Raw genomic sequence first — 21,930 nt, 5'->3', positions numbered from 1 at the left:
TTACCAGTTTGGGGAAACCCATGAGTTGATATGGTTTTCTTTTTAAAGAACACTTTAGAAAGGAATACTCTGATTGTGTGATATTTTTCATTTATAAAGAAGTTTACATAAAAGTTGCTTAGGAATCAGAATTGGAAATCACATTCCTTTGTCAGAGTCAAGTCATAATGGTATCATTATGTACTAAGTGAATTGACAAGCAAACCACAAGTATTCTCACATAAAAAGATGACATCTTGATAGAAATTAAAATCAAGCAAAACAAGGTGATCACTGACAAGGTGAGACTAAGATACAAGCTTAATGACTGAGACTCCAAGGCAAGCTGCATTCATCCAGCACCCAGTGTGATAAAATTTTCAGTTTACTAATGTGAAAGAGGAGTAAGATGAAGACCTCATAGACTTTCAAGACTCTAGAATTCTAAATGTATTTGACTAAAGCAGAGTTTTCTGAAATTCACATGTTAAAATTACATGTTAATTGGATACTAATACAGAGTATTGCCTCATGGTGTGTCCTTCAGTGTATGTGGCAAAGGGCAACACTTCTGACCTTCCGGTAGCCTGGATATCTGGGCAAACACAAGAAAGTTAATTGATTCTTTTTTGTTGACAAGGCTTTATCATATACCTTCACATATAAACATATTACCAAAAAGTGTTGTATGTAATATAAAGAAACTTTAATGACAAGCACTATGAAGTTGATACCGCATTAATTAATATACCAACAATTTAAATAAATGTTGCCTTTCCCTTCATAAGTATTCATAAATTTATATCAGCATCTACTGGTAGCAGAACTATGGAGTAAGTATTCATCTATTTTTTTAAAGATTTATTTATTTATTATATGTATTCATCTATTTTAATAATAGCCTGTCATCTGTGGCCTAACCTGAAGCCTCAAGGTGTTTGAGGCCCCATACCCTGACTACAACCTCTCTTGGAGTTTTACTCTTGCCATTTCAATGTTGGCATATTTTGTATGGCAAAAACTTCTAAAGATATCAAATTGCTAACTTTAAATATGCCTATTTTCAAAAATACATCCTCACTAAATACTTTTCTTTTACTTATTTGATCCGAATTCATTGGCATGAGTGTTGTGTAAAATCTCTCCCACATATCTGTGTCATTCTCTGCAAGACATCTGCTGTGAGCATGGCTACAGGCTGTCGGTTTTGTCTGCCATCCAGCACTTGCTAGCCAAGTGTTGTGTGCTAGTCTTGGTGTCAGCCACCAGGGGAGGAGACATCTGCACTGCAGCCAGACGGGTTTGTTGCTTCCTTGAAATTAAAAGCATATGAAACAGATACAGCTTCTTAAGGTTTTTTTTCTTTATAAATAACATAAACTTAAATAACAAAACAATAAAATTCAAATACAACTTAAAGTAGAGTTTAATGCTGTAATCACAGAGGGAAAATAAGCATGATTATTTGTGGGAAGAGCATTACTAAAAGTTGTGTTCCCAAATGTGATTTATACAAAAGATAGATTTACTTGAAAAAAATGTAAAGATTTCTGAAATTTATTTTACGGGATTATAAAATGTTATTTTGTGGTGAGATGAAATACAATATTATCATCATTATTGCTATTTTATATACAGATTTTTAAAACATCCTGTTAGCAATACCTTTTCAATTTGAGTGGATTTTTGTTCATATTAATCAGTACAGGCATGCTCCAAGCCTGTGATTTTGTAAAACCACCTGTAGATTCTATTCTACAATAAAATGTTGAGAACATCCATTTTTCTGAATAGAGCTGAAGTGGATTATAGTTCTCACTGGAAAGCTTTCAAACACTGCTCATCGTCTATAGTTTGTGTGGGGCTTGAACATCTGACAAAGCATCCCAGCAGCCTTTAGGTCTGACATACCTTATATAACATCATCTGCATTATTAATATTATTATAGCAGCCATTTTATAAGCAGATAGTGATATTAAATATTCATTATCAGATAGTCAAATCTAACATACTCTTAAGGGTAAATTAATTTAAGAAAAATATCACGTCACTAACATCACGATTGTACAACCACTTTTACAACTTTTTACAACTTTTACTAAATCTGATTTTTGTGTATATTCTTCAAATCTTTCTTTAATGCAGTCTTTTAAAATAAACAAAAATGCGCAAGTCCAGCTTGATCAGTTTTTCAGTAGTTTTCCAGCCTTTCTTGGTTACTGAGAGAGAGAGAGAGAGAGAGAGAGAGAGAGAGAGAGAGAGAGAGAGAGAGAGAAGAAAAGTCCACTGGAAAGAAATCTCCCTGCTGAATGAAACTGGTTTCTCAAATACCATGTACACTTAGGTTATTGCCATAGGAAGAAAATGGGCTGTTTTTTGTTCTTTCTTCGTTTTCTTCCCTTTGACAGGAAGCCCCTTTTGATTTAAGGCGACGAACATTTCCCCTCCGCTGTGTGTCCATTTAGCTGATGCATAGGTGTTATAATGGTTTTCCAGAATCAGTTCTTTGAAGTTGCAGTCCTCATTGCATTCTTTCTGATAAAAACAAGCCAAAACCAAACACAATTAGTAAAGCGAATTCTGGAGGAGGGTCAAACTACAGCAAGCAGGTGATGGTCTGTAGAGGTGATATACACGTGATTTATTTAAGCCTCAGAGTGGGCAGGCATGATATGGTTTAGTGGCTTTACTCATGGCACATATTGCCGTAGGCCAAAAGCATCTTAAGTTTAACAACAACAAAATAACAATATAAAACACATTTAGTTATGTCCAGTTGGGCAGTAAATTTCTAATCTTTTTAATGTTGGGGTCCCCAAATCTCTTTATTCTCTCTCCACCAGGTATTTACTGTAGAGGGGGTAGCTGCTATTTCCTACATGTGAGGGACTATTTAATAATAATAAATTGGACTTCACTTTCTACCATGTCACCCTCAATTGTAACAAAAGTAAAAAGTTACTTAGTTTGATGGTCCATGCAGCGATGTGTGCTCATTTGATTGAGCCTCTATTCTGTAGCTTGTCTGCATAGGCATTATGCAGAGCTACAAGAATACAATGGAAAATGGCCTTTGCTTTACTACAGTGGGAAGAACTGTCACATATTTCCATCACACTAAAGTGGAAATGATGTGAATGCTTAGAGTTCAAAGCCCATAGCTGGGAGACTGATGTTGATAAATGAACTGAACAATTCAAAATTTTTCCCAAGAATTTTCATGTCAGCAATGTGTAAATTGGGTGGATTCTAACAAAAAGAGCTTTAATACTCAGAGGTGGACATTTTAGGTTCCAAGTGCCAATAGTGCACAAGGGATTTAGAACTGGAAGGATCCCTAGAGATCAGTCATTCCAAGTCATCTTACAGATGAAGAATCTAACATCCAGGTAGCTTTAAATAAAAATCTCAGGTCCTACAGAAAAGAGAGTGCCTTAGTGCTGGAGTAAAGAGTGGTTTAATGGAATAGTCACTTGCACCAGTGGAATAAAACTAATTCCAGTTTTCAGAAAAGCAGATAATTTTGATAGAGTAGGTTTGAATAACAACATCAATTATTAATACCTTTGCATAGAGTTTCCCTTCCTTGTTCATGGCAAGATAGTATTCACTTTCCACCCCTTTGATTGCCACGATTCCAACTGCCACAGTCCTGATTTCCATGATGTCTGCAAGGAATCACACAAACATATATCATTATTCACTAATCTGGAGACTTATTTCCCTAACACACAGCCACAAACAGCAGAGTAATCATGAAACACAGAACTGCACACTGATACATGTGTTACATAGAGAACAACATTTGCTACATCTTCAGACTTATCCTTTAGAGCAATACTTCAAATCTGCCATGGTGACAATGTAGCTAATATTTGCTGAATTCCTAACATAAAAGTATCCCTCCTGTGTATGGATTTGTCCAGTCATCACCACATACTGTAGGGCAGGCATCCCTGCTACAGCCACTTCATTGATGAGGATCTGAGAATACACAGAGAAGTAAATAATCTACCAAAGCCTGACAGCTGCTAAGTGGCGAAATACAAAAAGGAAAGATACACCTAACAATGTTGTTCTTCATGTTTGTCTATATTTATCTTAAAAATTATTACTGATAAATAGTTCTTGACTTCACTGAAAATGACTATCTTTAAAATTATGACTTAAGCAATTATAAATTATAGCAAGTAGAACCAACTGTCTTTTAAAATGATTGTTTTAAACTCAGTGTTTTAATGCACAGAGATGATTCAAAATTATAAAAATTATATTAAAATAAGATTATATACTTTGTAATTAACTTTTTAATCTTTGTGGAATTTATTTTACTAAATAGGTACTTTATAATGTTAGCCAAGTATTCTCTTTTATTATATATGATATAGAGGACTGGAGCCTCACTTAGCCATCATCAGGGAAGCTTCTCACAGTAGATGGAAATGAACACAGAGATCACTCTAGGGCAGTGAGCAGAAAGTGAGAGACTTTGGGGCACTTCATCAAACCCTACCCTCAAGGGCTCGGGGCTCTATGATGACGATGTAGAAAGATTGTAAGAGCCAGAGCAAATAAATAACTCCAAAGAAATAGCTTCTTCTAGACACAGCAGGACTGATACACATATGAACTTACAGAGACTGTGCACAGAGCCTGCACAGGTAAGCCAGATGGATTCTCGGCAACTGGGAGGCAAGGAATGAACATGGGCTCCCACCCCTAACCAACAAGCTATCTCTAATTGATACTCATTGCCAATGGAGCCTCACTAGGTGTACAAACCACACGTTAGGATAGGCCCCATGCCCCGGAGTAGTTGGCCAATACAAAATGAACTCAGTAGTATTTTTGCAGACATTTTGTCTTATTTTGCTTTGTTTGTTTGCTTGTTAGTTTTGTCCTAGTGGTCTTTTGCTGGTATATTTTGGGTTTTGTGAGTTTGTGGAGGATTTGTGTGTGGGGGCGGGGGGGGGGCGGGGAATTCAACCCAAGGCTTTGAGCTAGCTTACTAGGCAAGAACTCTCCTCTTGGTCTTGCAAACTTTATATGACCCAGCACAAGGGAAGGCCTGGGCCAAGTAGTGAGAGGGTGAGGGAATGGGGGTGGGGGCGGGGGGGGGGGAGAGGATCTGGGAGGAGTTGGAGGAAGGGAAAGTGTGATCGTGCCTAGTCAGGATTTGTCATGTGTGTGAACAGCAGTAATCAGGGTTACCTAGTACAGCAGCACAGCTAAAACACTGGCTTCTAAGAAGCAAAGGCAAAGGAATGTGTATTAGACGTATTTGTGAAGTGTTTATTAAATGCATGATATTCCGTAATTTTAGGAAACAAATTAAGAACTTGAAATCACAAGCACTCCTGTAGAAACACCTTGCTTGAAAGAGAGGAAAGCTTTCTGGAGAACACCGGCCTGAAGAGGCTATGGAAACTTTACACATCAATGACAAGCTCATGACAGGGTACGATGCTGATGCTGACGCTGACACAGTCACATAACCGTCAGCAGATCTTCCCTGAGAGCCACTGCCATGCCAGGCTCAATTCAGAGACAAGCACCCGCCTCAGGCTCTTATGTAACAACTTCATTTTCCCTAAAGAAGGTGCCAAGAGAAGCAATGTGATCAACATAGGCCTGTGGGGTTAAACTGGCACTCCTGCCATGGAGAACACTGAAGAAAGTAATTACTGCACCACCCTTGCAATGGCCACGAGACAGCAGAAATCTGTTCAAGAATGTATTGAGCTTGGATTCTAAAGACCCTGCCACAAAACCCATTAATCCAGTCTTGTTTCTGAGAGAGGAGAGTGCTGATCTGAAGCCTGAGGGGCAGCGATCATGATCAGCTGGAATTAGAGGATGAATCTGTAATGTTGGCAGGGTATTCCTACATGGAACAGTTGTCTGCAAAACATAACTGTTGATTGACAGTTACTGGTCCTGTGATATGTGGACTCTGTGCCTTTTAGGACCAGTCATATCACCTTGTCCCCAGAAGCTCCTCTATTCCTCTCCCCACCCTCCACCTGCCATGTCCCTTGTCCACCTCTTTGTTGTTGTTGCTCTTTGACACCAATCAGTGGTAAACATTGTTAATCTTATCAGGATAAAAGATATGAAAAAGAATTGTAAGGGTTTTTTGCTTCAAATGGGATGAGAATATGCTTTAAAAAGCTAAGTACTTGTATTTTTAATTGCCTGACAATAATTTTTTTTAAAAAAAGGATTTTTTCCATACCAGGAAATGAGCAGACCTAAAGTCATTGGATAGGATAGCAGTAAGAAGCATGATGGGGAACCAACCCTGATTGTCTGGCCTGTTACACCCTCTCTGCTGGGCCCTTTGAAATCAAGAAGCCTGGAAATGAAAGTATCAATGCTGACACTTGTTTGTGCATAGGCAGAGTGGGGATGCAGTTCTTTCCAATAGCTATAAAAACCTGTGGGATCCTTAACTGACCAGACTTCTAGAATTTTGCCTCCACCCTAAAACGAGAGTTTGAAAGATTTTCAGAAAATATAAAAACACATAACTTAGAAATTTTATCTACCAGAATAACTTAATTGTTCTTGACATTTTAATATACAATAAGTATAAGGTACATTTGCTTTCTTATATAAGGCAAATATAAGATGGCATCTTTCTGTGGATCAATATTTCTGTTTAATAACCCCTTCAGCAACAGCATGGGTTCATTCTTTAGGTATCTAGCTTACACACTGATAGCTTTTCTATTTCCAAAATTCCACCATTCCACCTTTTTGCCTGTTTAATCTTGTGTCACATTTGAAACCCTGGGATCAGTCGGTATACTTAAACAAAATTCTCCCACAACTTGCGAAATTACAAGTACTCCTTTAATCCTGAACTCTCGATATTGATACTAGCTCCATGTTATTGCCAGTAGCTTCATGATTTAGAGTACTTTAATTTTCCCTTTTAAAATTGTTTCCAATAGTTATGTGGAAACCTGTTCTACTCCAATGTATTAATATTTATTTCCTTACACTTTTTAAAGCATTATGCTGGAAGGTTTCAAGGGAAGCACATATAAATATAGATAGAATAATATATATTTCGAAGATGAAAAAAGTAGTTTGATGGTTAGGCTAATTAGACCATTTCATTTTATCTTTGATCAAGTATACCTTTTGTACACATTAAAACTAAGAACTAAAATAAACAACAAAAAATATCCCACAATTCTAATGTTAAATAATGAATTTTTAGGATATTCTATCAAGATTGTCTTGAGCAAGAAATCTTAACAACTGAATATTTATATTACATCTAAGGGAATAGATTTGATTTAACAATAAATTTTATTATTTAAATGCATGCTTGCAAAGTGATATTTAATGTCTCTAAAAGAACAAAGAAGTTTAAATGAAAATATGATAATAAAAATCATTAAAAGTAGATAAGCTATCTGAAGAAATGATAGCAAGAAAGCAGATGAGAGGCAAGGTGTCTCTTCCTGTCACTGAAGAATGAACAGTCTTGAGGGCCCCCTCACAGCTACTAGCATGAGCAAGCCCGACAGCTCATGCATGCCACTGGCAAAGATGCAGCCCAGCTCAGACTCCTCCTGGGTAGTGGGAACGCAAAGTGCAGCCAACTTGGAAGACACTTGGGCGGGCAGTTTCCTAGAAACTGAACACAGATGCTGTATGCCAAGGTACTCACTCTACTGAGTGGCATGTTCACACAGAAATCTGAACATGGATGTTTAAAGCAGCTTCATTTATAAGAGCTAGAAATGAGAAGCCACCGAAGTGTTCAAGAGGGGATGAATGGTCCAACTATGCTTACATACATACACTGGAATATTGTTCAGTGTTTTTAGAACTCAAGCATCAGGCCACAAACAAACAGAAACAACAAGAACAACAACAACAAGCCCCTTACATGAGCATTGGTGTGAAAGCAGGGAATTTTAATCAGTGGACTATTGTATGGAACTACAACAGCAGATACATTTTATTATGCATTTGTCAAATTCATGTAATTGCACAGGAGAGCAAACTAATGTATTCAAATATTGTTTCATCAGTGGTAGGAAGTGACACCCATTCCAAAACATTGACCATAGTGGAACCCGAGTAACCCTGCTTCTCTCTGTGCAGATGGTCTGCAAATATATAACTATTGTGACTGAAAAATAGTATGTTTTAAAATTGCAACTTAAACTTTTGAAGTTGTACTCTTAAGACTTTCACTAATTATATACAATGACTGACTGTAAGGAGACTACTTATACAAACATCTTAATTATTCTTGTCCCAAATACACAGAGCATATGGAGTTAGTTTGTTATGAATATTGTCTTTGGTGAGAGATTAAGACCTGCCTATCAAATGAATTATTTCTTTTTGTAATACATAAACAATAGGGTCATAATGCAAATACACATCAGCAAGTGTAGAAAACACAAGTCCTCTATGTTTGTGAAGACCACTATTATAATTCTAAGTGTGTTTATTTCTCAAGTGCAGAGTGGAACATGAGATTCAGGGACATTTTAGAAATGAGTTGATGACTAATTATGCAGTCATCAAAATACTTTGATATGAGTAGAGTGACTATCAAAATTCATTTTTCAGATTTTTTCTTTCTGCAGAGATAATAAATGATACCCAGCAACATATGCCAACAGTTTAAATTCATGGAATGGAAAATCAATTTCAAAACCAAGAAATGTTTTCTGTGGTAAAGAAGGGTAAAAGGATCTGAGTAATGATAGAGTTTAAATGAAGCCTCAAGTGATGGGTAAGGTTAATGTGTAGACAAGATGATCACGCAGTACAGTTGAAGAAACACCAGCATATTCAAGGTCATGGAAGCTAACATTCAAATTAGAACTATCTAACCCAGGAAGTATAAACAATAGAACTGAATGCTAACTTGAGGAATTTAAATTTGTATTTATAAACAACAGGGACCCTCAGAGCTCCCAGGGACTAAACCACCAACCAAAGAGTATACATGGGTTAATCCATAGCTCCCACTACATAGAGCAGAGGACTGTCTGGCATGAGAGGGAGGGGAGGCACTTAGTCCTGTGGAGGCTTGATGCCCCAGAGAAGGGGGGATGCCAGAAGGGTAAGGTAGGACTTGGTGGAGGAGCACCCTCTTAGAGGCAAAAGGGGGATTCGTGGAGGGAAAACCCTTAAGAGGGATAACATTTGAAATATAAACAAGCAAAATGATTAATACATTAAAAAATAACAATAAACGAAAGAAAAAATAGGGCATCCCTTCTGGTTTTGTTGGATATTTTTTAATTTACATTTCAAATGTTATCCCCTTTCCTGGTTTCCTCCTGCCTAGAACCCCCATCCTCTCCCCCTCCACCTGCTTTTACGAGGGTGTTCCCCCACCCACCTACTCACCCACTCCTGCCTCCCCGCCATGGCATTCTCCTACACTGGGTCATCAAGCCTTCACAGGACCAAGGGCCTCTCCTCCTATTGATGACCAACAAGGCCAGCCTCTGTTACATATGTGGCTGGAGCCATAGGTCCCTCCATGTGTAGTCTTTGGTTGGTGGTTTAGTCCCTGGGAACTCTGGAGGATCTGGTTAGTTGGTTGATACTGTTGTTCTTTGTATGGGGTGGCAAACCCCTTCAGCTCCTTCAGTCCTTTCTCTAACTCCTCTACTGGGGACCCCGTGCTCAGTCCAATGTTTGGCTGTGAGCATCCACCTCTGTATTTGCCAGGCTCTGGCAGAGCCTCTCAGGAGACAGCTATATCAGGCTCCTATCAGGAAGCATTTCATGGCATACACAATAGTGTCTGGATTTTGTGACTGTACATGGGATGGATCACCAGGTGAGGCAGTCTCTGGATGTCCTTTCCTTCAGTGTCTTCTCCACACTTTTGTCTCTGTATTTTCTCCCATGAGTATTTTGTTCTCCCTTCTAAGAAGGACTGAAGCATCCATACTCGGTCATCTTTCTTCTTGAGCTTCATGTGGTCTGTGAATTATAGCTTGGCTATTTTGAGCTTTCGGCCTAATATCCACTTATCAGTGAGTGTACACCATGTGTGTCCTTTGTGACTAGGTTACCTCAGGATTATATTTTCTAGTTTTATCCATTTGCCTAAGAATTTCATGAGTTCATTGTTTATTAATAGCTGAATAGTACTCCATTTTATAAATGTACCACATTTTCTGTATCCATTCCTCTGTTGAGGGACATCTGGGTTCTTTCCAGCTTCTGGCTATTATAAATAAGGCTACTATTAACATAGTGGAGTATGTGTCCTTTTTGCATGTTGAAACATCTTTTGGGTATATACCCAGGAGTGGTATTGCTGGGTCTTCAGGTAGTACTATGCCAAATTTTTCTGAGGAATCACCAAAGTGATTTCCAGAGTGGTTGTACCATCTTGCAATCCTACCAACAATGGAGGAGTGTTCCTCTTTCTCCACATCATTGCCAGCATCTGCTGTCACCTGAATTTTTGATCTTAGCCATTCTGACTGGTGTGAGGTGGAATCTCAAGGTTGTTTTGATTTTCATTTCCCTGTTGGCTAAAGATGTTGAACATTTCTTTAGGTGATTCTCAACCATTTGATATTCCTCAGTTGAAAATTCTTTGTTTAGCTCTGTACCCCAATAATGGGGTTATTTAATTCTCTAGAGTCTAACTTCTTAAGTTGTTTGTATATATTGGATATTAGCCTCTATCGGATGTAGGATCTTTTCCCAATCTGTTAGTTGCCATTTTGTCCTATTGACAGTGTCCTTTGCCTTACAGAAGCTTTGTAATTTTATGAGGTCCCATTTGTCTATTGTTGATCTTAGAGCATAAACCATTGGTGTTTTGTTCAAGAAAATTTCCCTTGTGCCCATGTGTTCTAGGCTCTTCCCCACTTACTTTTCTGTTAGTTTCAGTGTATCTGGTTTTATGTAAAGATCCACTTGGATTTGAGCTTTGTACAAAGAGATAAGAATGGATTGGTTTGTATTCTTCTACAAGCTGCCCACCAGTTGAACCTGCACCATTTGTTGAAAATGCTGTCATTTTTCCACTGGATGATTTTAGCTCCTTTGTCAAAGATCAAGTGACCATGGTGTGGGTCTGTTTCTGGGTCTTCAATTCTATTCCACCCTTCTGGTTTGTAATTTAAAGAGTGTCAGTGTGAGAGTGGACGAGCTGACTTAGCAAGGATAGATGCTTACCTCCAGCTGACATCCATCCCATGGCGGAGGGAGAGAACCGACTCCCAGCATGCCTCTGACCACTATACCCATGCAAGGCAAACTTGTCCCCACCCCCTACACACAGATAAGTAGATAAATGTAGTGACATATTCTTTAAAAAAGAAAAAATGTCAGGCTAGAGATCCCCTGGAGCGAATCAGATGGGATATGAACTTCAGTTGAGAAGCTAAAAGGTGCCTGTGCTCGTGTGCTGATTGATGTCATTCTGACCCTTGGACATTATTGCAATGGTGTTTTTAAATTGTTATTTTTTTTTTCAAAAAGCCTTGGCCTAAATTTCTAATGCACTTAGTTTATGTAGTTATACTTCACTTACACAGTTCTTTGTTGTACTCAGTAATAATCTAGAGTGTAAAGTGATATCAGGGCCAGAATCCTGTCTGAAGCCAGTCTTCCTGGATTCATTTTTATCTCTCCTAGAGTTTTTGGTTACCATTTCTCTGTGTGTTGTAAGTCTCAAGTATTTGTGCTATGAATATCTCTGGCTAGTTTATAAGCCTCTGTAAACGTGGTTTATAAATAGAACTTTGTGCACATGCATACAGAAATAGTCAATGTGCTTCTAAATGCCCTGAGACTTTGCTAATGTGTTTCAAACTATTAGGTTTCAAATGGTGAATTACATACACAAATAATACACTGTGAACAGTCTTTGTTTCACTGGGATGATAGCTTTAATTAAAGAATACAGATATTAATAACTTGTAGTTTTATCCTGCTTTTTTTGAGTATGGACACAATTATAAAGACAGCAAAGATGTTTTTAAAAGATGTGTCCCTTTTGACATAAAAATCCTGTACCGCAGGCTTATATTTTTGCCATATCTTGCATGCACTTTGTCCAGTTACATTTTAAACATATATGTGTGTTTATTTGCTGTTGTACCTTTAAAGAGCACTTGACTCAGCTTAGCCATCTCCTCCCTTTTCTGGTCACCTGTGGTCTCTCATCTCTTTGATTTTTGGTTACAAAAATCCTTCCTCATCCAGAATGACTCCCAGACTGTTTGCCCGCTAGATTATTCACTTCTACCCAGTATTTTAGCATGGCTTAAGAGCCGTTCTATTGGTCATGGTCCCCCAAGTCATAGGCCGTTAGCTTATCTCATCCTTACACGCCATCACAGCCTTTCTTATGAGTACCTTCATTACCTCATTATTTCAGAGTTTTGGATAAAGAAAAAATTAATTGCCCCTCTCTAATCATGAAATTTAATTTTCTTTAACTGTGTAAAACTCATGACTTATGAACAAATAAATTCCAAAATACTTTCTGTGAGTTTTACACAATTAAAAGCTTATTAGATGTATGCAAATTAAAATATGAACATCATTGTAGAAAAGAACATCATTGACAAAAACATGCCTCTGATCTAATTAGCATGTGCATATGTTTCTTAAAAGCTAGTTTGACAGTGCTAAGAGGAAAGTTCAGTTCTGAGTGCCTCCAAGAAGAAAGGAGAGAGCACACACGGCCAGTTTCACAGTGCGCCTGAACGCTCCAGAAGAAACAGAAGCACACTCACCCAAGAGTGGACGGCAGGAAGTAATCAAACACCGGGCTGAAATCAACCGAGTAGAAACAAAAAGTACTATACAAAGAATCAACCAAACCAGGAGCTGGTTCTTTGAGAAAGTCAACAAGATAGATAAACCCTTAACCAGACTAACCAGAGGGCACAGGGACAGTATCCAAATTAACAAAATCGGAAATGAAAAGGGAGATATAACAACAGAAACAGAGGAAATTCAAAAAAATCATCAGATCCTACAACAAAAGTCTATATTCAACAAAACTGGAAAATATGGATGAAATGGACAATTTTCTAGAGAGATATCAAATACTAAAGTTAAATCAGGATCAGATAAACCATCTAAACAGTCCCATAATCCCTAAAGAAATAGAAGCAGTCATTAAAAGTCTCCCAACCAAAAAAATCCCAGGACCAGGTGGTTTTAGTCCAGAATTCTATCAGACAGTCAAAGAAGACCTAATACCAATACTCTTCAAACTATTCCACAAAATAGAAACAGAAGGAACACCACCCAATTCATTCTATGAAGCCACAGTTACGCTTAATATTCTCCCTTGGAGATGGAACAGTTTCTGTCTAATCAGGAACTTTTCACGATTTCCTTTCATAGAGGACCTCGTAAGAGATTTTTTTCTACTTTTATCATGTTTAATGTTCCAAATATATTTTAAGAACTGGTTGAGTGTATATTACTTTTAGCTTCAGAAGATATCATATATATTTAAGAGGCATTTAACCATTATAAATTATTTTGATGACTTAAATTGTCAATACTGAGTTGTATATTTTAAAATAAATTTTAGGGGACTGGAGAGATGGCTCAGTGGTTAAGAGCACTGACTACTCTTCTGGAGGTCCTGAGTTCAAAACCACATGGTGGCTCACAACCATCTGTAATGGGATCAGGTGCACTCTTCTGGTGTGTCTGAAGATGGCTACAGTGTACTTATGTATAATAAATAAATAAATAAAGTATTAGTTTAATAAAAATATGAATAAATAAATAAATAACCTCCCCCCCCCAAAAAAAAGCTAGCTTGATTCTTCTTGTAATATATGTAGTTTCTCAATGATAAGATGACCATGTGGTTTTACCCTGCTATTCCCAAGCAGCGCTCCACAAGCTAAACATTGCAGGTGTGGAGAGCTGCTTGACTTCCCCCCAAATAACGCTGGCTGCTGTGCAACTGTCTCACAAAGTTCGTTAAGAAGTAATTATGGCGTACTCATTGCCAGACCTCATTCTAGGCAGAAACTTTGCTGACATGAAGATTATCTACAAGTGAACTACACATTGTCAAATTTACCACAATATGAAGTTTAAAAGTGGGTTATAAAGTTGTTTTACACTTGATTAGTTTATATTTAACTGAGAATATTGTTAGCCAACAGTCATATTAAGGTTACAAATTTAACTGCACATGACAGAGAACGGACCTATTTATAAAATAGTGAAAGTCATCCTGTCTTGACTAAATGATGAAATAACAAGTAAGTCCGACGCAGAATCATCTCCTCTGTCTGACTGCCAGACAGCCATACTTGATGTTCTTGCAGACACTCAAACCATTACTTTGTAAACTAGAAAAATACCAAATTAAGGAATGATGGGTTGAATTGTTTATTTCAACCTAAGATTATGTTAATTGTTTTAGAATCAAAAACTGGTTAGCTGCTGGGCAATGGTGGCGCATGCCTTTAATCCCAGCACTCGGGAGGCAGAGGCAGGCAAATTTCTGAGTTCGAGGCCAGCCTGGTCTACAGAGTGAGTTCCAGGACAGCCAGGGCTATACAGAGAAACCCTGTCTCAAAAAACCAAAAAAGACAATTAAAAAATGAAAAACAAATTCTAAAAAAAAAAAAAAAAAAAAACTGGTTAGCTTATTTTGAGGCAGTAAAATGCCTAGGTCTTGATTCACAAAGAATATTACTAAAGGGCTAGAGAGATGGCTCAATGGTTAAGAGCGCTGGCTGTTCCTCCTGAGGACCCAGGTTCAATTCCCTGCACCCACATGGCAGCTCACACCTGGCTATAGCTCCAAGTGCAGGTGTTGTAGCACCCTTCTCTAGCCTCTCGAGGCATCATACATTACATACATGTGGTACACAGCATAGACATGTGGGCAAATGCCCACACACGTCTGTCCTGGGGGTTTGTTGACTTCCTGGAAGCACCTCTTCTCTCTGGTACTGGCTGGTTCTCAGGTTCCAGTTCCCATGCTTCACCAGTCCACTAGACTGTTGCACATAACACTGGAACATTATCCCTCCTCTGTCTCATCTGGATGCTCTCAGCAAATAGGAGAGAATGCAAATATTCTACTGATCCCTGACAGTGAGAATCACTTACATCTCTCAAATTTATTCGTTCCTCTTGCTGTGCCCATCCCTCGACTTCCATGCCCAATGGTTATCCAAGGATAAAACACATAAGAAATTGACATCGAGAATCATTAAATTCCAGTCATTTTGAAAATTGGAATATAAGAGAAGTCAGGGAGTGGTCTTTTCACTGGAGAATGAGTGACACTGAGAGGAGTGTCACACGTCTGATCATGTGTTGTCACCATCATCTGCTCCCACCCTCACCAGACCCCTTCCTTCCACTCAGTCCCCATCTCAAGCTCATGCATTTCCATTTTGTTCATGACTCACTAGGCTTAACCTATTTAAGGGCTGTCCGTGTGGGCATGGGCGCAGAGCTATCCACGGGATCATTGAAAATTCATTATTTGGTTCCACCCGGGAAGACAATGACTTCCAATAGCCCTCATCTGCCATGAGCTCGCCAGGGCAGGGTTGGGCCCATGAATATCTCCCCAGTTAGGGACTGGATGTTTGGGGGTATGGTCCTGTGCACATTGTATGGAAGGAGTTGCAGTTGCTGCACATTTCTGAGTCCTGGATCAGGTCACAAGACTGTCTCCTGGTTCTCCTCCCCACTGTCCCACTCTTACGTTCTTTGTGTCCCCTCTTCTGCATGTTCTCTGGTGAAACATAACTTCAGATTTGTAAGTTATTTGTTTGGCTGAGTTGGAGGGTTTAGTGAGGGTAATGAGTGTGCTGTGACAGAGATTATATGGATCCTGTTCCTAAATTCACTTTATGACGTGAGCCTATAATCACATTCCAGCTAGAACATGGGACGAGCAGAATTGGTTTTAGTAATAATAAAATATTCGTGATCCAAAAAACTTTCAGAGGACCATCTCAATTCTCAAAATACAATTCTGTTGGCATTTCTAATTTTCAAGGATTTAGTGTTTATTCATGATTCCCAGTGTAAGAGAATTAGATGCTGACGTCATACATGCTGGCATCACTCAGAAACTCCTTACATGGCATCTTTAACCCCACTTCCCTCTCTAACACAGAATCATTTTCTGTGCTTGCATCATAATGCTAAGGTCTTTAAAAGAAATGAAAATCAAAATTTCCCAGTTTTCCTGCTTAGTGTTTTTATTTGCTGTCTTCAGCTGTAGCTACCATGGAACCTAACTGGCACCCTGTGGAGGTGAGAATTCCGTGGTTTGATGCAGAGCATGGCCTCCTTATTCCCTCCCTCCCATCAGTTTCCACTTTGAGTCTGCTACTGAAAGGCCTCCTGGCTCCCTGCACTCACTTTAACGGACAGCTTAGCTATGCTTTGGTAGTGATAATGATTTCTTTCTGGGATGCCAGTTGTTGCTACAGATGAGGTCTTATCTTCTTTGCTTTTGGATAAAAAATAAAAAATAAAAATCAGGTTATTTAGGTAATTTATGAATTATTTTTCGTGCCTGATAACCTGTTAGCTGTTGCTTTTACCTTGACTATGGAAGAAAATTACTCTGTGCTCCAAAGGGAATAAAATAATTTCATCATGAAAAGTTCATTTTCTTGCTTTAAGGCTGTAGAGTTTAACAGTGACAACGATGGTGCACATATATAATTTATTAGACTTGAATATACAATTCTGATGATTGAACTAACATAATTCCCCCCACCCTTCTCAGATAAATGAGATTAACTTTAGTTTTGAACATTCCTAGAAGAAGTAATATTTTTTATATTGACAGTATTCAGTGAATATTTATCTCTAGCCAAAAAGACTTCTTCAAAGCAAACACATTTGAGCAGAGTCACGCTCATACTTTCCACTGAAAAGAAGTTACTTATAAGGAAGTAAGCGAGTCGCGTGTCCTTTTAAGTTTGTTTCACTTTTACGTTGGTTTTAGGATGGCTTGGGTCATTTCTTTTCTTAGGAACAACTTATATTAGGAAATGTCACAAACTGAGGTTTGTTTTTTTTTTTTCCCTCAGTGTCAAATTATATGAACATGCAATTATCTTGAGGGGTGAATATTATTTATGTTGATTTCCTCAAAAGTTACAGTGAATTAAGCAGACTCGAGATCACAAGTAATTAGATTAAAATAAATCAGGACCTCCAACTAAACAGGGACCACAGAACACAGAACAAGCTCTCTGTGAGGTTCCCGTCAAGGGACGTGGGTACTACACTGGCTTTGCTGCCTGGAGAAAGCATGCCAGTGTCCACACTGGGAAAGGAGCCAGCCCACCTTCCTCAGGTTTCTTTATTGATTTGGGCTAGGAGGAGGTGTCACAAAGGCCTTCATCAGATTAGAGACGATCAGCCTTGTAATTCTCTCCTCTGGTGTAGATGGAGCCCGTTACTTCAGGGTAACATAATTGCTGTGTGTGATGGATAACACTAATCCTGTACTTGCGTCATTTGATCTGAGGATGCTTGCCCTAGATCCATTGAGTGGCAGAGCTGAGACACAGAACCTTAGAACACACCAAGTGTTCTACGACAGGGGACTGGCTCCCCACCGTCATTCTACTGGGAACTGATAATCCTGATTCTATTTTTAGTGATGTCAAAAACATTCAGATAACTTGTCGGGTTGGCTAAAAATGATGATCCCTTCTTTCATTGGGAAATTTATTAAGAAAACAAGTAAACTGCCTATAGATCTTTAGAAGCACATCTGTGTGCTGCTGTTGGTTCTGCATCTGTTTAAAAGAACTTGAGCTTGTTTCAGCAGACTTGCAACTATGACTGAGTTAGAGACAAATTATTTGGCTATTCAGTAAATAGGAGATATTTATCCAGTGGTATATTCTGAAGGTTGAGTTATGTTTACAGACTAGCAATTCTACATCAATTTTCTAGCCTTTGCTTCTTTGAAGCAAAGAAGATAGGGTACCCTTGTTTACTCTGAAATCAGAGGAAGTTCTCCCACTTCAGAAAGAACAGTTTATCTCCCCATATAGATGCTCCACATCTGCTAAATACAAATCTTTGTTTGGAATGATTATTCCAAACAAACAGGAAGTATGGACACACAATCCCATAATCATGTTTCATAAGAAGACACAATTGAAGCAATAACTTCCTACCACCTAGAAAGTTTCTCTGGGTCATTGGCTTATTTGTTGTTGTTGTTGTTGTTGTTTCCTGAAGTCTAACATCTCAGTGGGATACTGGGTTTTCATGACATAAGGATAGAGATATAAATACTGTAGTATCAGTGGATTCCTAATTTCTGAAAGAAGGCTTTGATTGAATGTAAAGGGGCTGAGCACACAGGCAGCAGGAGTGGAACTGATAAGAGAGGAGAGTGTGGCACTCAGATCATGCTGGCACTCAGACAGGAAAGCAAAAGCGGGACTTACAGTCCCTCAACCCCTGCCCCCTTGGCTCTTAGGAAGGTTCAGGTGGAAGTCCTTGTCTAACAATGTCACTCTAAATTATAAATGGAGTAGTTAACATGCTTTTTCAGAAATGAAAAATTCAAGGAAAGAGTAAAAAATGAAAATGTCTATTCATATAAGATATTTTTTAAAAATGTTAAGGGTGGACAGTACCATGAGCTTTTATGGTACTGTGTCTGTCTCACAGCTCCACACACAACACTCTCACTCTATCCATTGCCATCTCCGCTATCCCAGGGATCCTTACATCTCACCTACCAGCCTGTCTCCAGCATTTCTGACTTGGCATTTGCCTTTTCTGCATAATAGTCTAGTGCTCCAAACACTTTGGGAGTGCACTCTGTAAAAAGCAGAGTAAACCAAAATCTTTTGTAGTTGGAATTCAAAGCCCTACAAAATCTGACTACAGTCCACTCCTGACACTTTCTCCCATTGTTCCTTTACAAACTACTCTTTGGTTTCAACAAGTGCTGTTTTCTTATGCTACCACGAAATTTCCAGCACTCTCTCCGCTCCACCCCTCTGTTCCCATAATGGCATAGAGTTCTCTATGACAGTATTTCTCAAATGTTGCCGCATGGACTGGACTGTCTTATGCTTGTTAAGATCAAATCCACAGTACTATATATGACTCACTACCTGGTAGGCACCCAGCAAATGCTGAAAGAAATAGATATACCCCTACCAACCTGTGTATTGAATTATATATTAGCATAATTATTAATTATTAGTTGTTAGTTATTCCAGGAGTAAAGAATTAATGACTGCCTTAAGGCTCTATATAAACTGTGAGGACTGAACTTAAAAGATAAGTAGAAATAGTAGGTAAGTTGCCTTCAGCTTTTCAGACAGTCTTGGAGTATACTTAATTAGATAAGTACAAAATCCCACTGTTACTTCAAATAATGTTTCATCTCAGATCACTTTTTATGATATCAGCTCAATTAAGCTGTGAGATAACTCCAAACATCCCCAGTTCTCCTTTCAACTATAAAGTCCTCCATTATGGTTTTGGTTAAACCTACTTGCATTTTTAGCATACAACTCTGATATAGATAATAACTTCCATATGTTTCTATGGTAATGAGGCAAAGCACGTATTCACTCACCTGTCTTCCTTCCAGCACTTGGAGCACATACACAAGCCCTCATATTTCATGAGTTAGCTAACATGTCTTTGTTCTTATATATACTGTTATTATTTTAAAAATATTGAATATAATCTATCTTAATGCTCATACTAATAAATACTTTCTATTCTAGATGAAAGTCCAAATTGTTTCTAGCCTGTGCATATAGTATATATGCTACATCATTCATTTATTCATTCATTCATTATTCATTCATTCATTCTTTCCTGGTATCTTTTAGTCTTCATTACTGTGAGCAAAGAGAATGACATCTGCAGTCCACATGTAGATACACTATATTATCTACTCAGGGCTAGTATATTTTTGTGCCCTAACATCTCTCCTCATTATATCCATTATTTTGCTGGTCATTTTACTATAAATTCATGTTAAGATAGTATCTTTAGGGAAACATTCAAAGTGATTTTTGGTCCCTTTTAATGATGAGGTCCTTATTCAGTACCTTTTATCTCATAAGTATAATTTAAATTTTATTGCAAAGTTGATTACATGAGACCTGGCAAGATGACTAAGCAGATAAAGGTACTCTGGGCCAAGTCTGGTGACTTGAGTTTAATCCTTGAAGAGAGAGCCGATCCTTGAAACCCCTCTGACCTCCACATGCATGCTGTGTGCATGTGCGAACATATATCCCTCACTACCAATAAATATAATTAAAATATTAAAAATGCATCTGTTAGGTTTTTATCTGCCTGTTTATGAAAGTCCCATGTTCTAAAATGTATTATCATTAGCTTAGTCCATTGGTTTAAAGACAGTGTTGTGATCTATAAACTTTGAATTTCACTATACAGTCTTACTTTAAGAATATTTCTACAAATGTTAACTATGTCAGGTCACTTTTCTGTTACCTGAAGAATCTAGCCATTAAACATCATATTTACAATATTTTATTCAAATGCTTGCTCTTTAAAAAAAAAAAAAATCAGTGGTTCTTGGTATGACCGACTAAGCATAGAGAGAGCACAGTGGGGCAGAGAGCACTTTCCGGCAAGCCAGTCCAGAAAGACGGGGCTTCTCAAACTGCACACGCAGGGGACTTCCCATGATCTTTTTATTGCTGCCTCTTTCTGAAAAGTCATGCCCTGCCTGCCCAACAAATCAGTCTCAAGACTTATTGCAAGATTTAGCCGATGATGGCGATACTGAGAGATAGTGTCCAGGGGTGAAAACCTGATTCGCAAATGCTCCTCCTATTTCCAGTGGAAAAACTTAATTCTACTTTAGGATCATAGGAACTCATTAAAAGTACAACTTGATTGCTTAAACACATCAAGCCATCCCAAAGGTTTAAACTGCTGTTTATATCTTAAGCCCCTCAAAAGAATTCAGTAAATAGGTAGAATATTTAGCTTGTAGGAACAACCTTGGCCTTTCTTGATGTCTAGCTCACAAACTTCAAGCAGCATAGTAGTAACACCCAGAAGGTCAGAGAAAAGAAACGGCAAGAGCCAATGACATGTAAGATCCAGCAACATTAGGGGGAGTCTCCTGTGCTCCTAGCACACACAAGGTCCCAGGGCAAGAACAGAGAACTGTAGGCAAGGCTAGCTTGTATGAAATGTATTTCACTAGTTGGGTTTGGGTTTTCATTCTGAGAAGGTAGGAGGTGAGGTACTTTTGAAAGCCACTCTGGCAGCAGTGTGGCAGGAGAGCTGACAGCAGGCAGGGCCTCTGAGGACATGATAGCATTGCTAGGCCAGTGTACCTGCTCCGAGGAAGGACGACCAGGTCTTGATGTGAGGACACATTTCCTAGGAATAGATTGTAGTTGTGGAAATGGGCAAACCCTCAGCCCAGAGCAGGAGTTGCGGTACCCTGAGTCTGGGTACCTGAGTAAGTTAGCATATACACTTTAAAAATCTCAAGGTGATGTTGATACTTAGAGACACTTTCAAGCAATATTGATTATTTAGAGACAATGTTTAGAGACAGTCTAAAGTGATGTTGATGTTTAGAGAGACGATTTCAGCACACCAAAACTGAATAAGTGTGCTTGTGTATTATAGAGCTAAACTGGAACTCAAGAAGAACATGTTCTTATTCACTCTAAATATAAAATTAATTTTACCATTTATCAACAAACAGCCTTCGAGAAAAATCATCTCCTTCCCACTTGCCGAGGACTCTGCTCGTCTACATTGCTTTCACAGTTTTGGTCTTTAAGACTTTCCAAGCTGTGTTTCAGGTAAATGTAAAGCAAAGCTGATGGAGAAAAGGAGAGAGGGCCAGAGAGAGCGGTGTTGGACTCACTGAGCAAGGGACGCTGCGTCTGTCCTTCTGGCCAGTCACTATGGCCAGCCCTTGCTTTCTC

At 38.5% G+C, this 21,930-nt stretch overlaps 2 protein-coding genes across 2 annotated transcripts in view; one reads left to right on the top strand and one right to left on the bottom strand.

Annotated features, from left to right (window-relative positions):
• Window positions 1-21,930, top strand: part of Fam227b (family with sequence similarity 227 member B) — a 150,621-nt gene that overhangs the window by 52,939 nt on the left and 75,752 nt on the right. The gene's annotated exons all lie outside the window — the stretch shown is intronic.
• The window catches only part of Fgf7 (fibroblast growth factor 7), a 53,671-nt gene continuing 33,068 nt past the window's right edge, over window positions 1,328-21,930 (bottom strand). The window contains exons 2-3 of the mRNA XM_029536488.1: window positions 3,545-3,648; window positions 1,328-2,515 (exon numbers count right to left, since the gene is read on the bottom strand). Coding sequence (XP_029392348.1) covers window positions 2,321-2,515; window positions 3,545-3,648 — 299 coding nt within the window. The 3' untranslated portion in view covers window positions 1,328-2,320. The remainder of the gene's footprint in view (window positions 2,516-3,544; window positions 3,649-21,930) is intronic.

This window comes from Mus pahari, chromosome 3 (assembly GCF_900095145.1).
Source record: "Mus pahari chromosome 3, PAHARI_EIJ_v1.1, whole genome shotgun sequence".
In the NCBI taxonomy this organism is placed as follows: domain Eukaryota; kingdom Metazoa; phylum Chordata; class Mammalia; order Rodentia; family Muridae; genus Mus; species Mus pahari.
The sequence above is the reverse complement of the archived record's forward strand: the minus strand, read 5'-3'. Positions and strand labels throughout refer to the sequence as shown.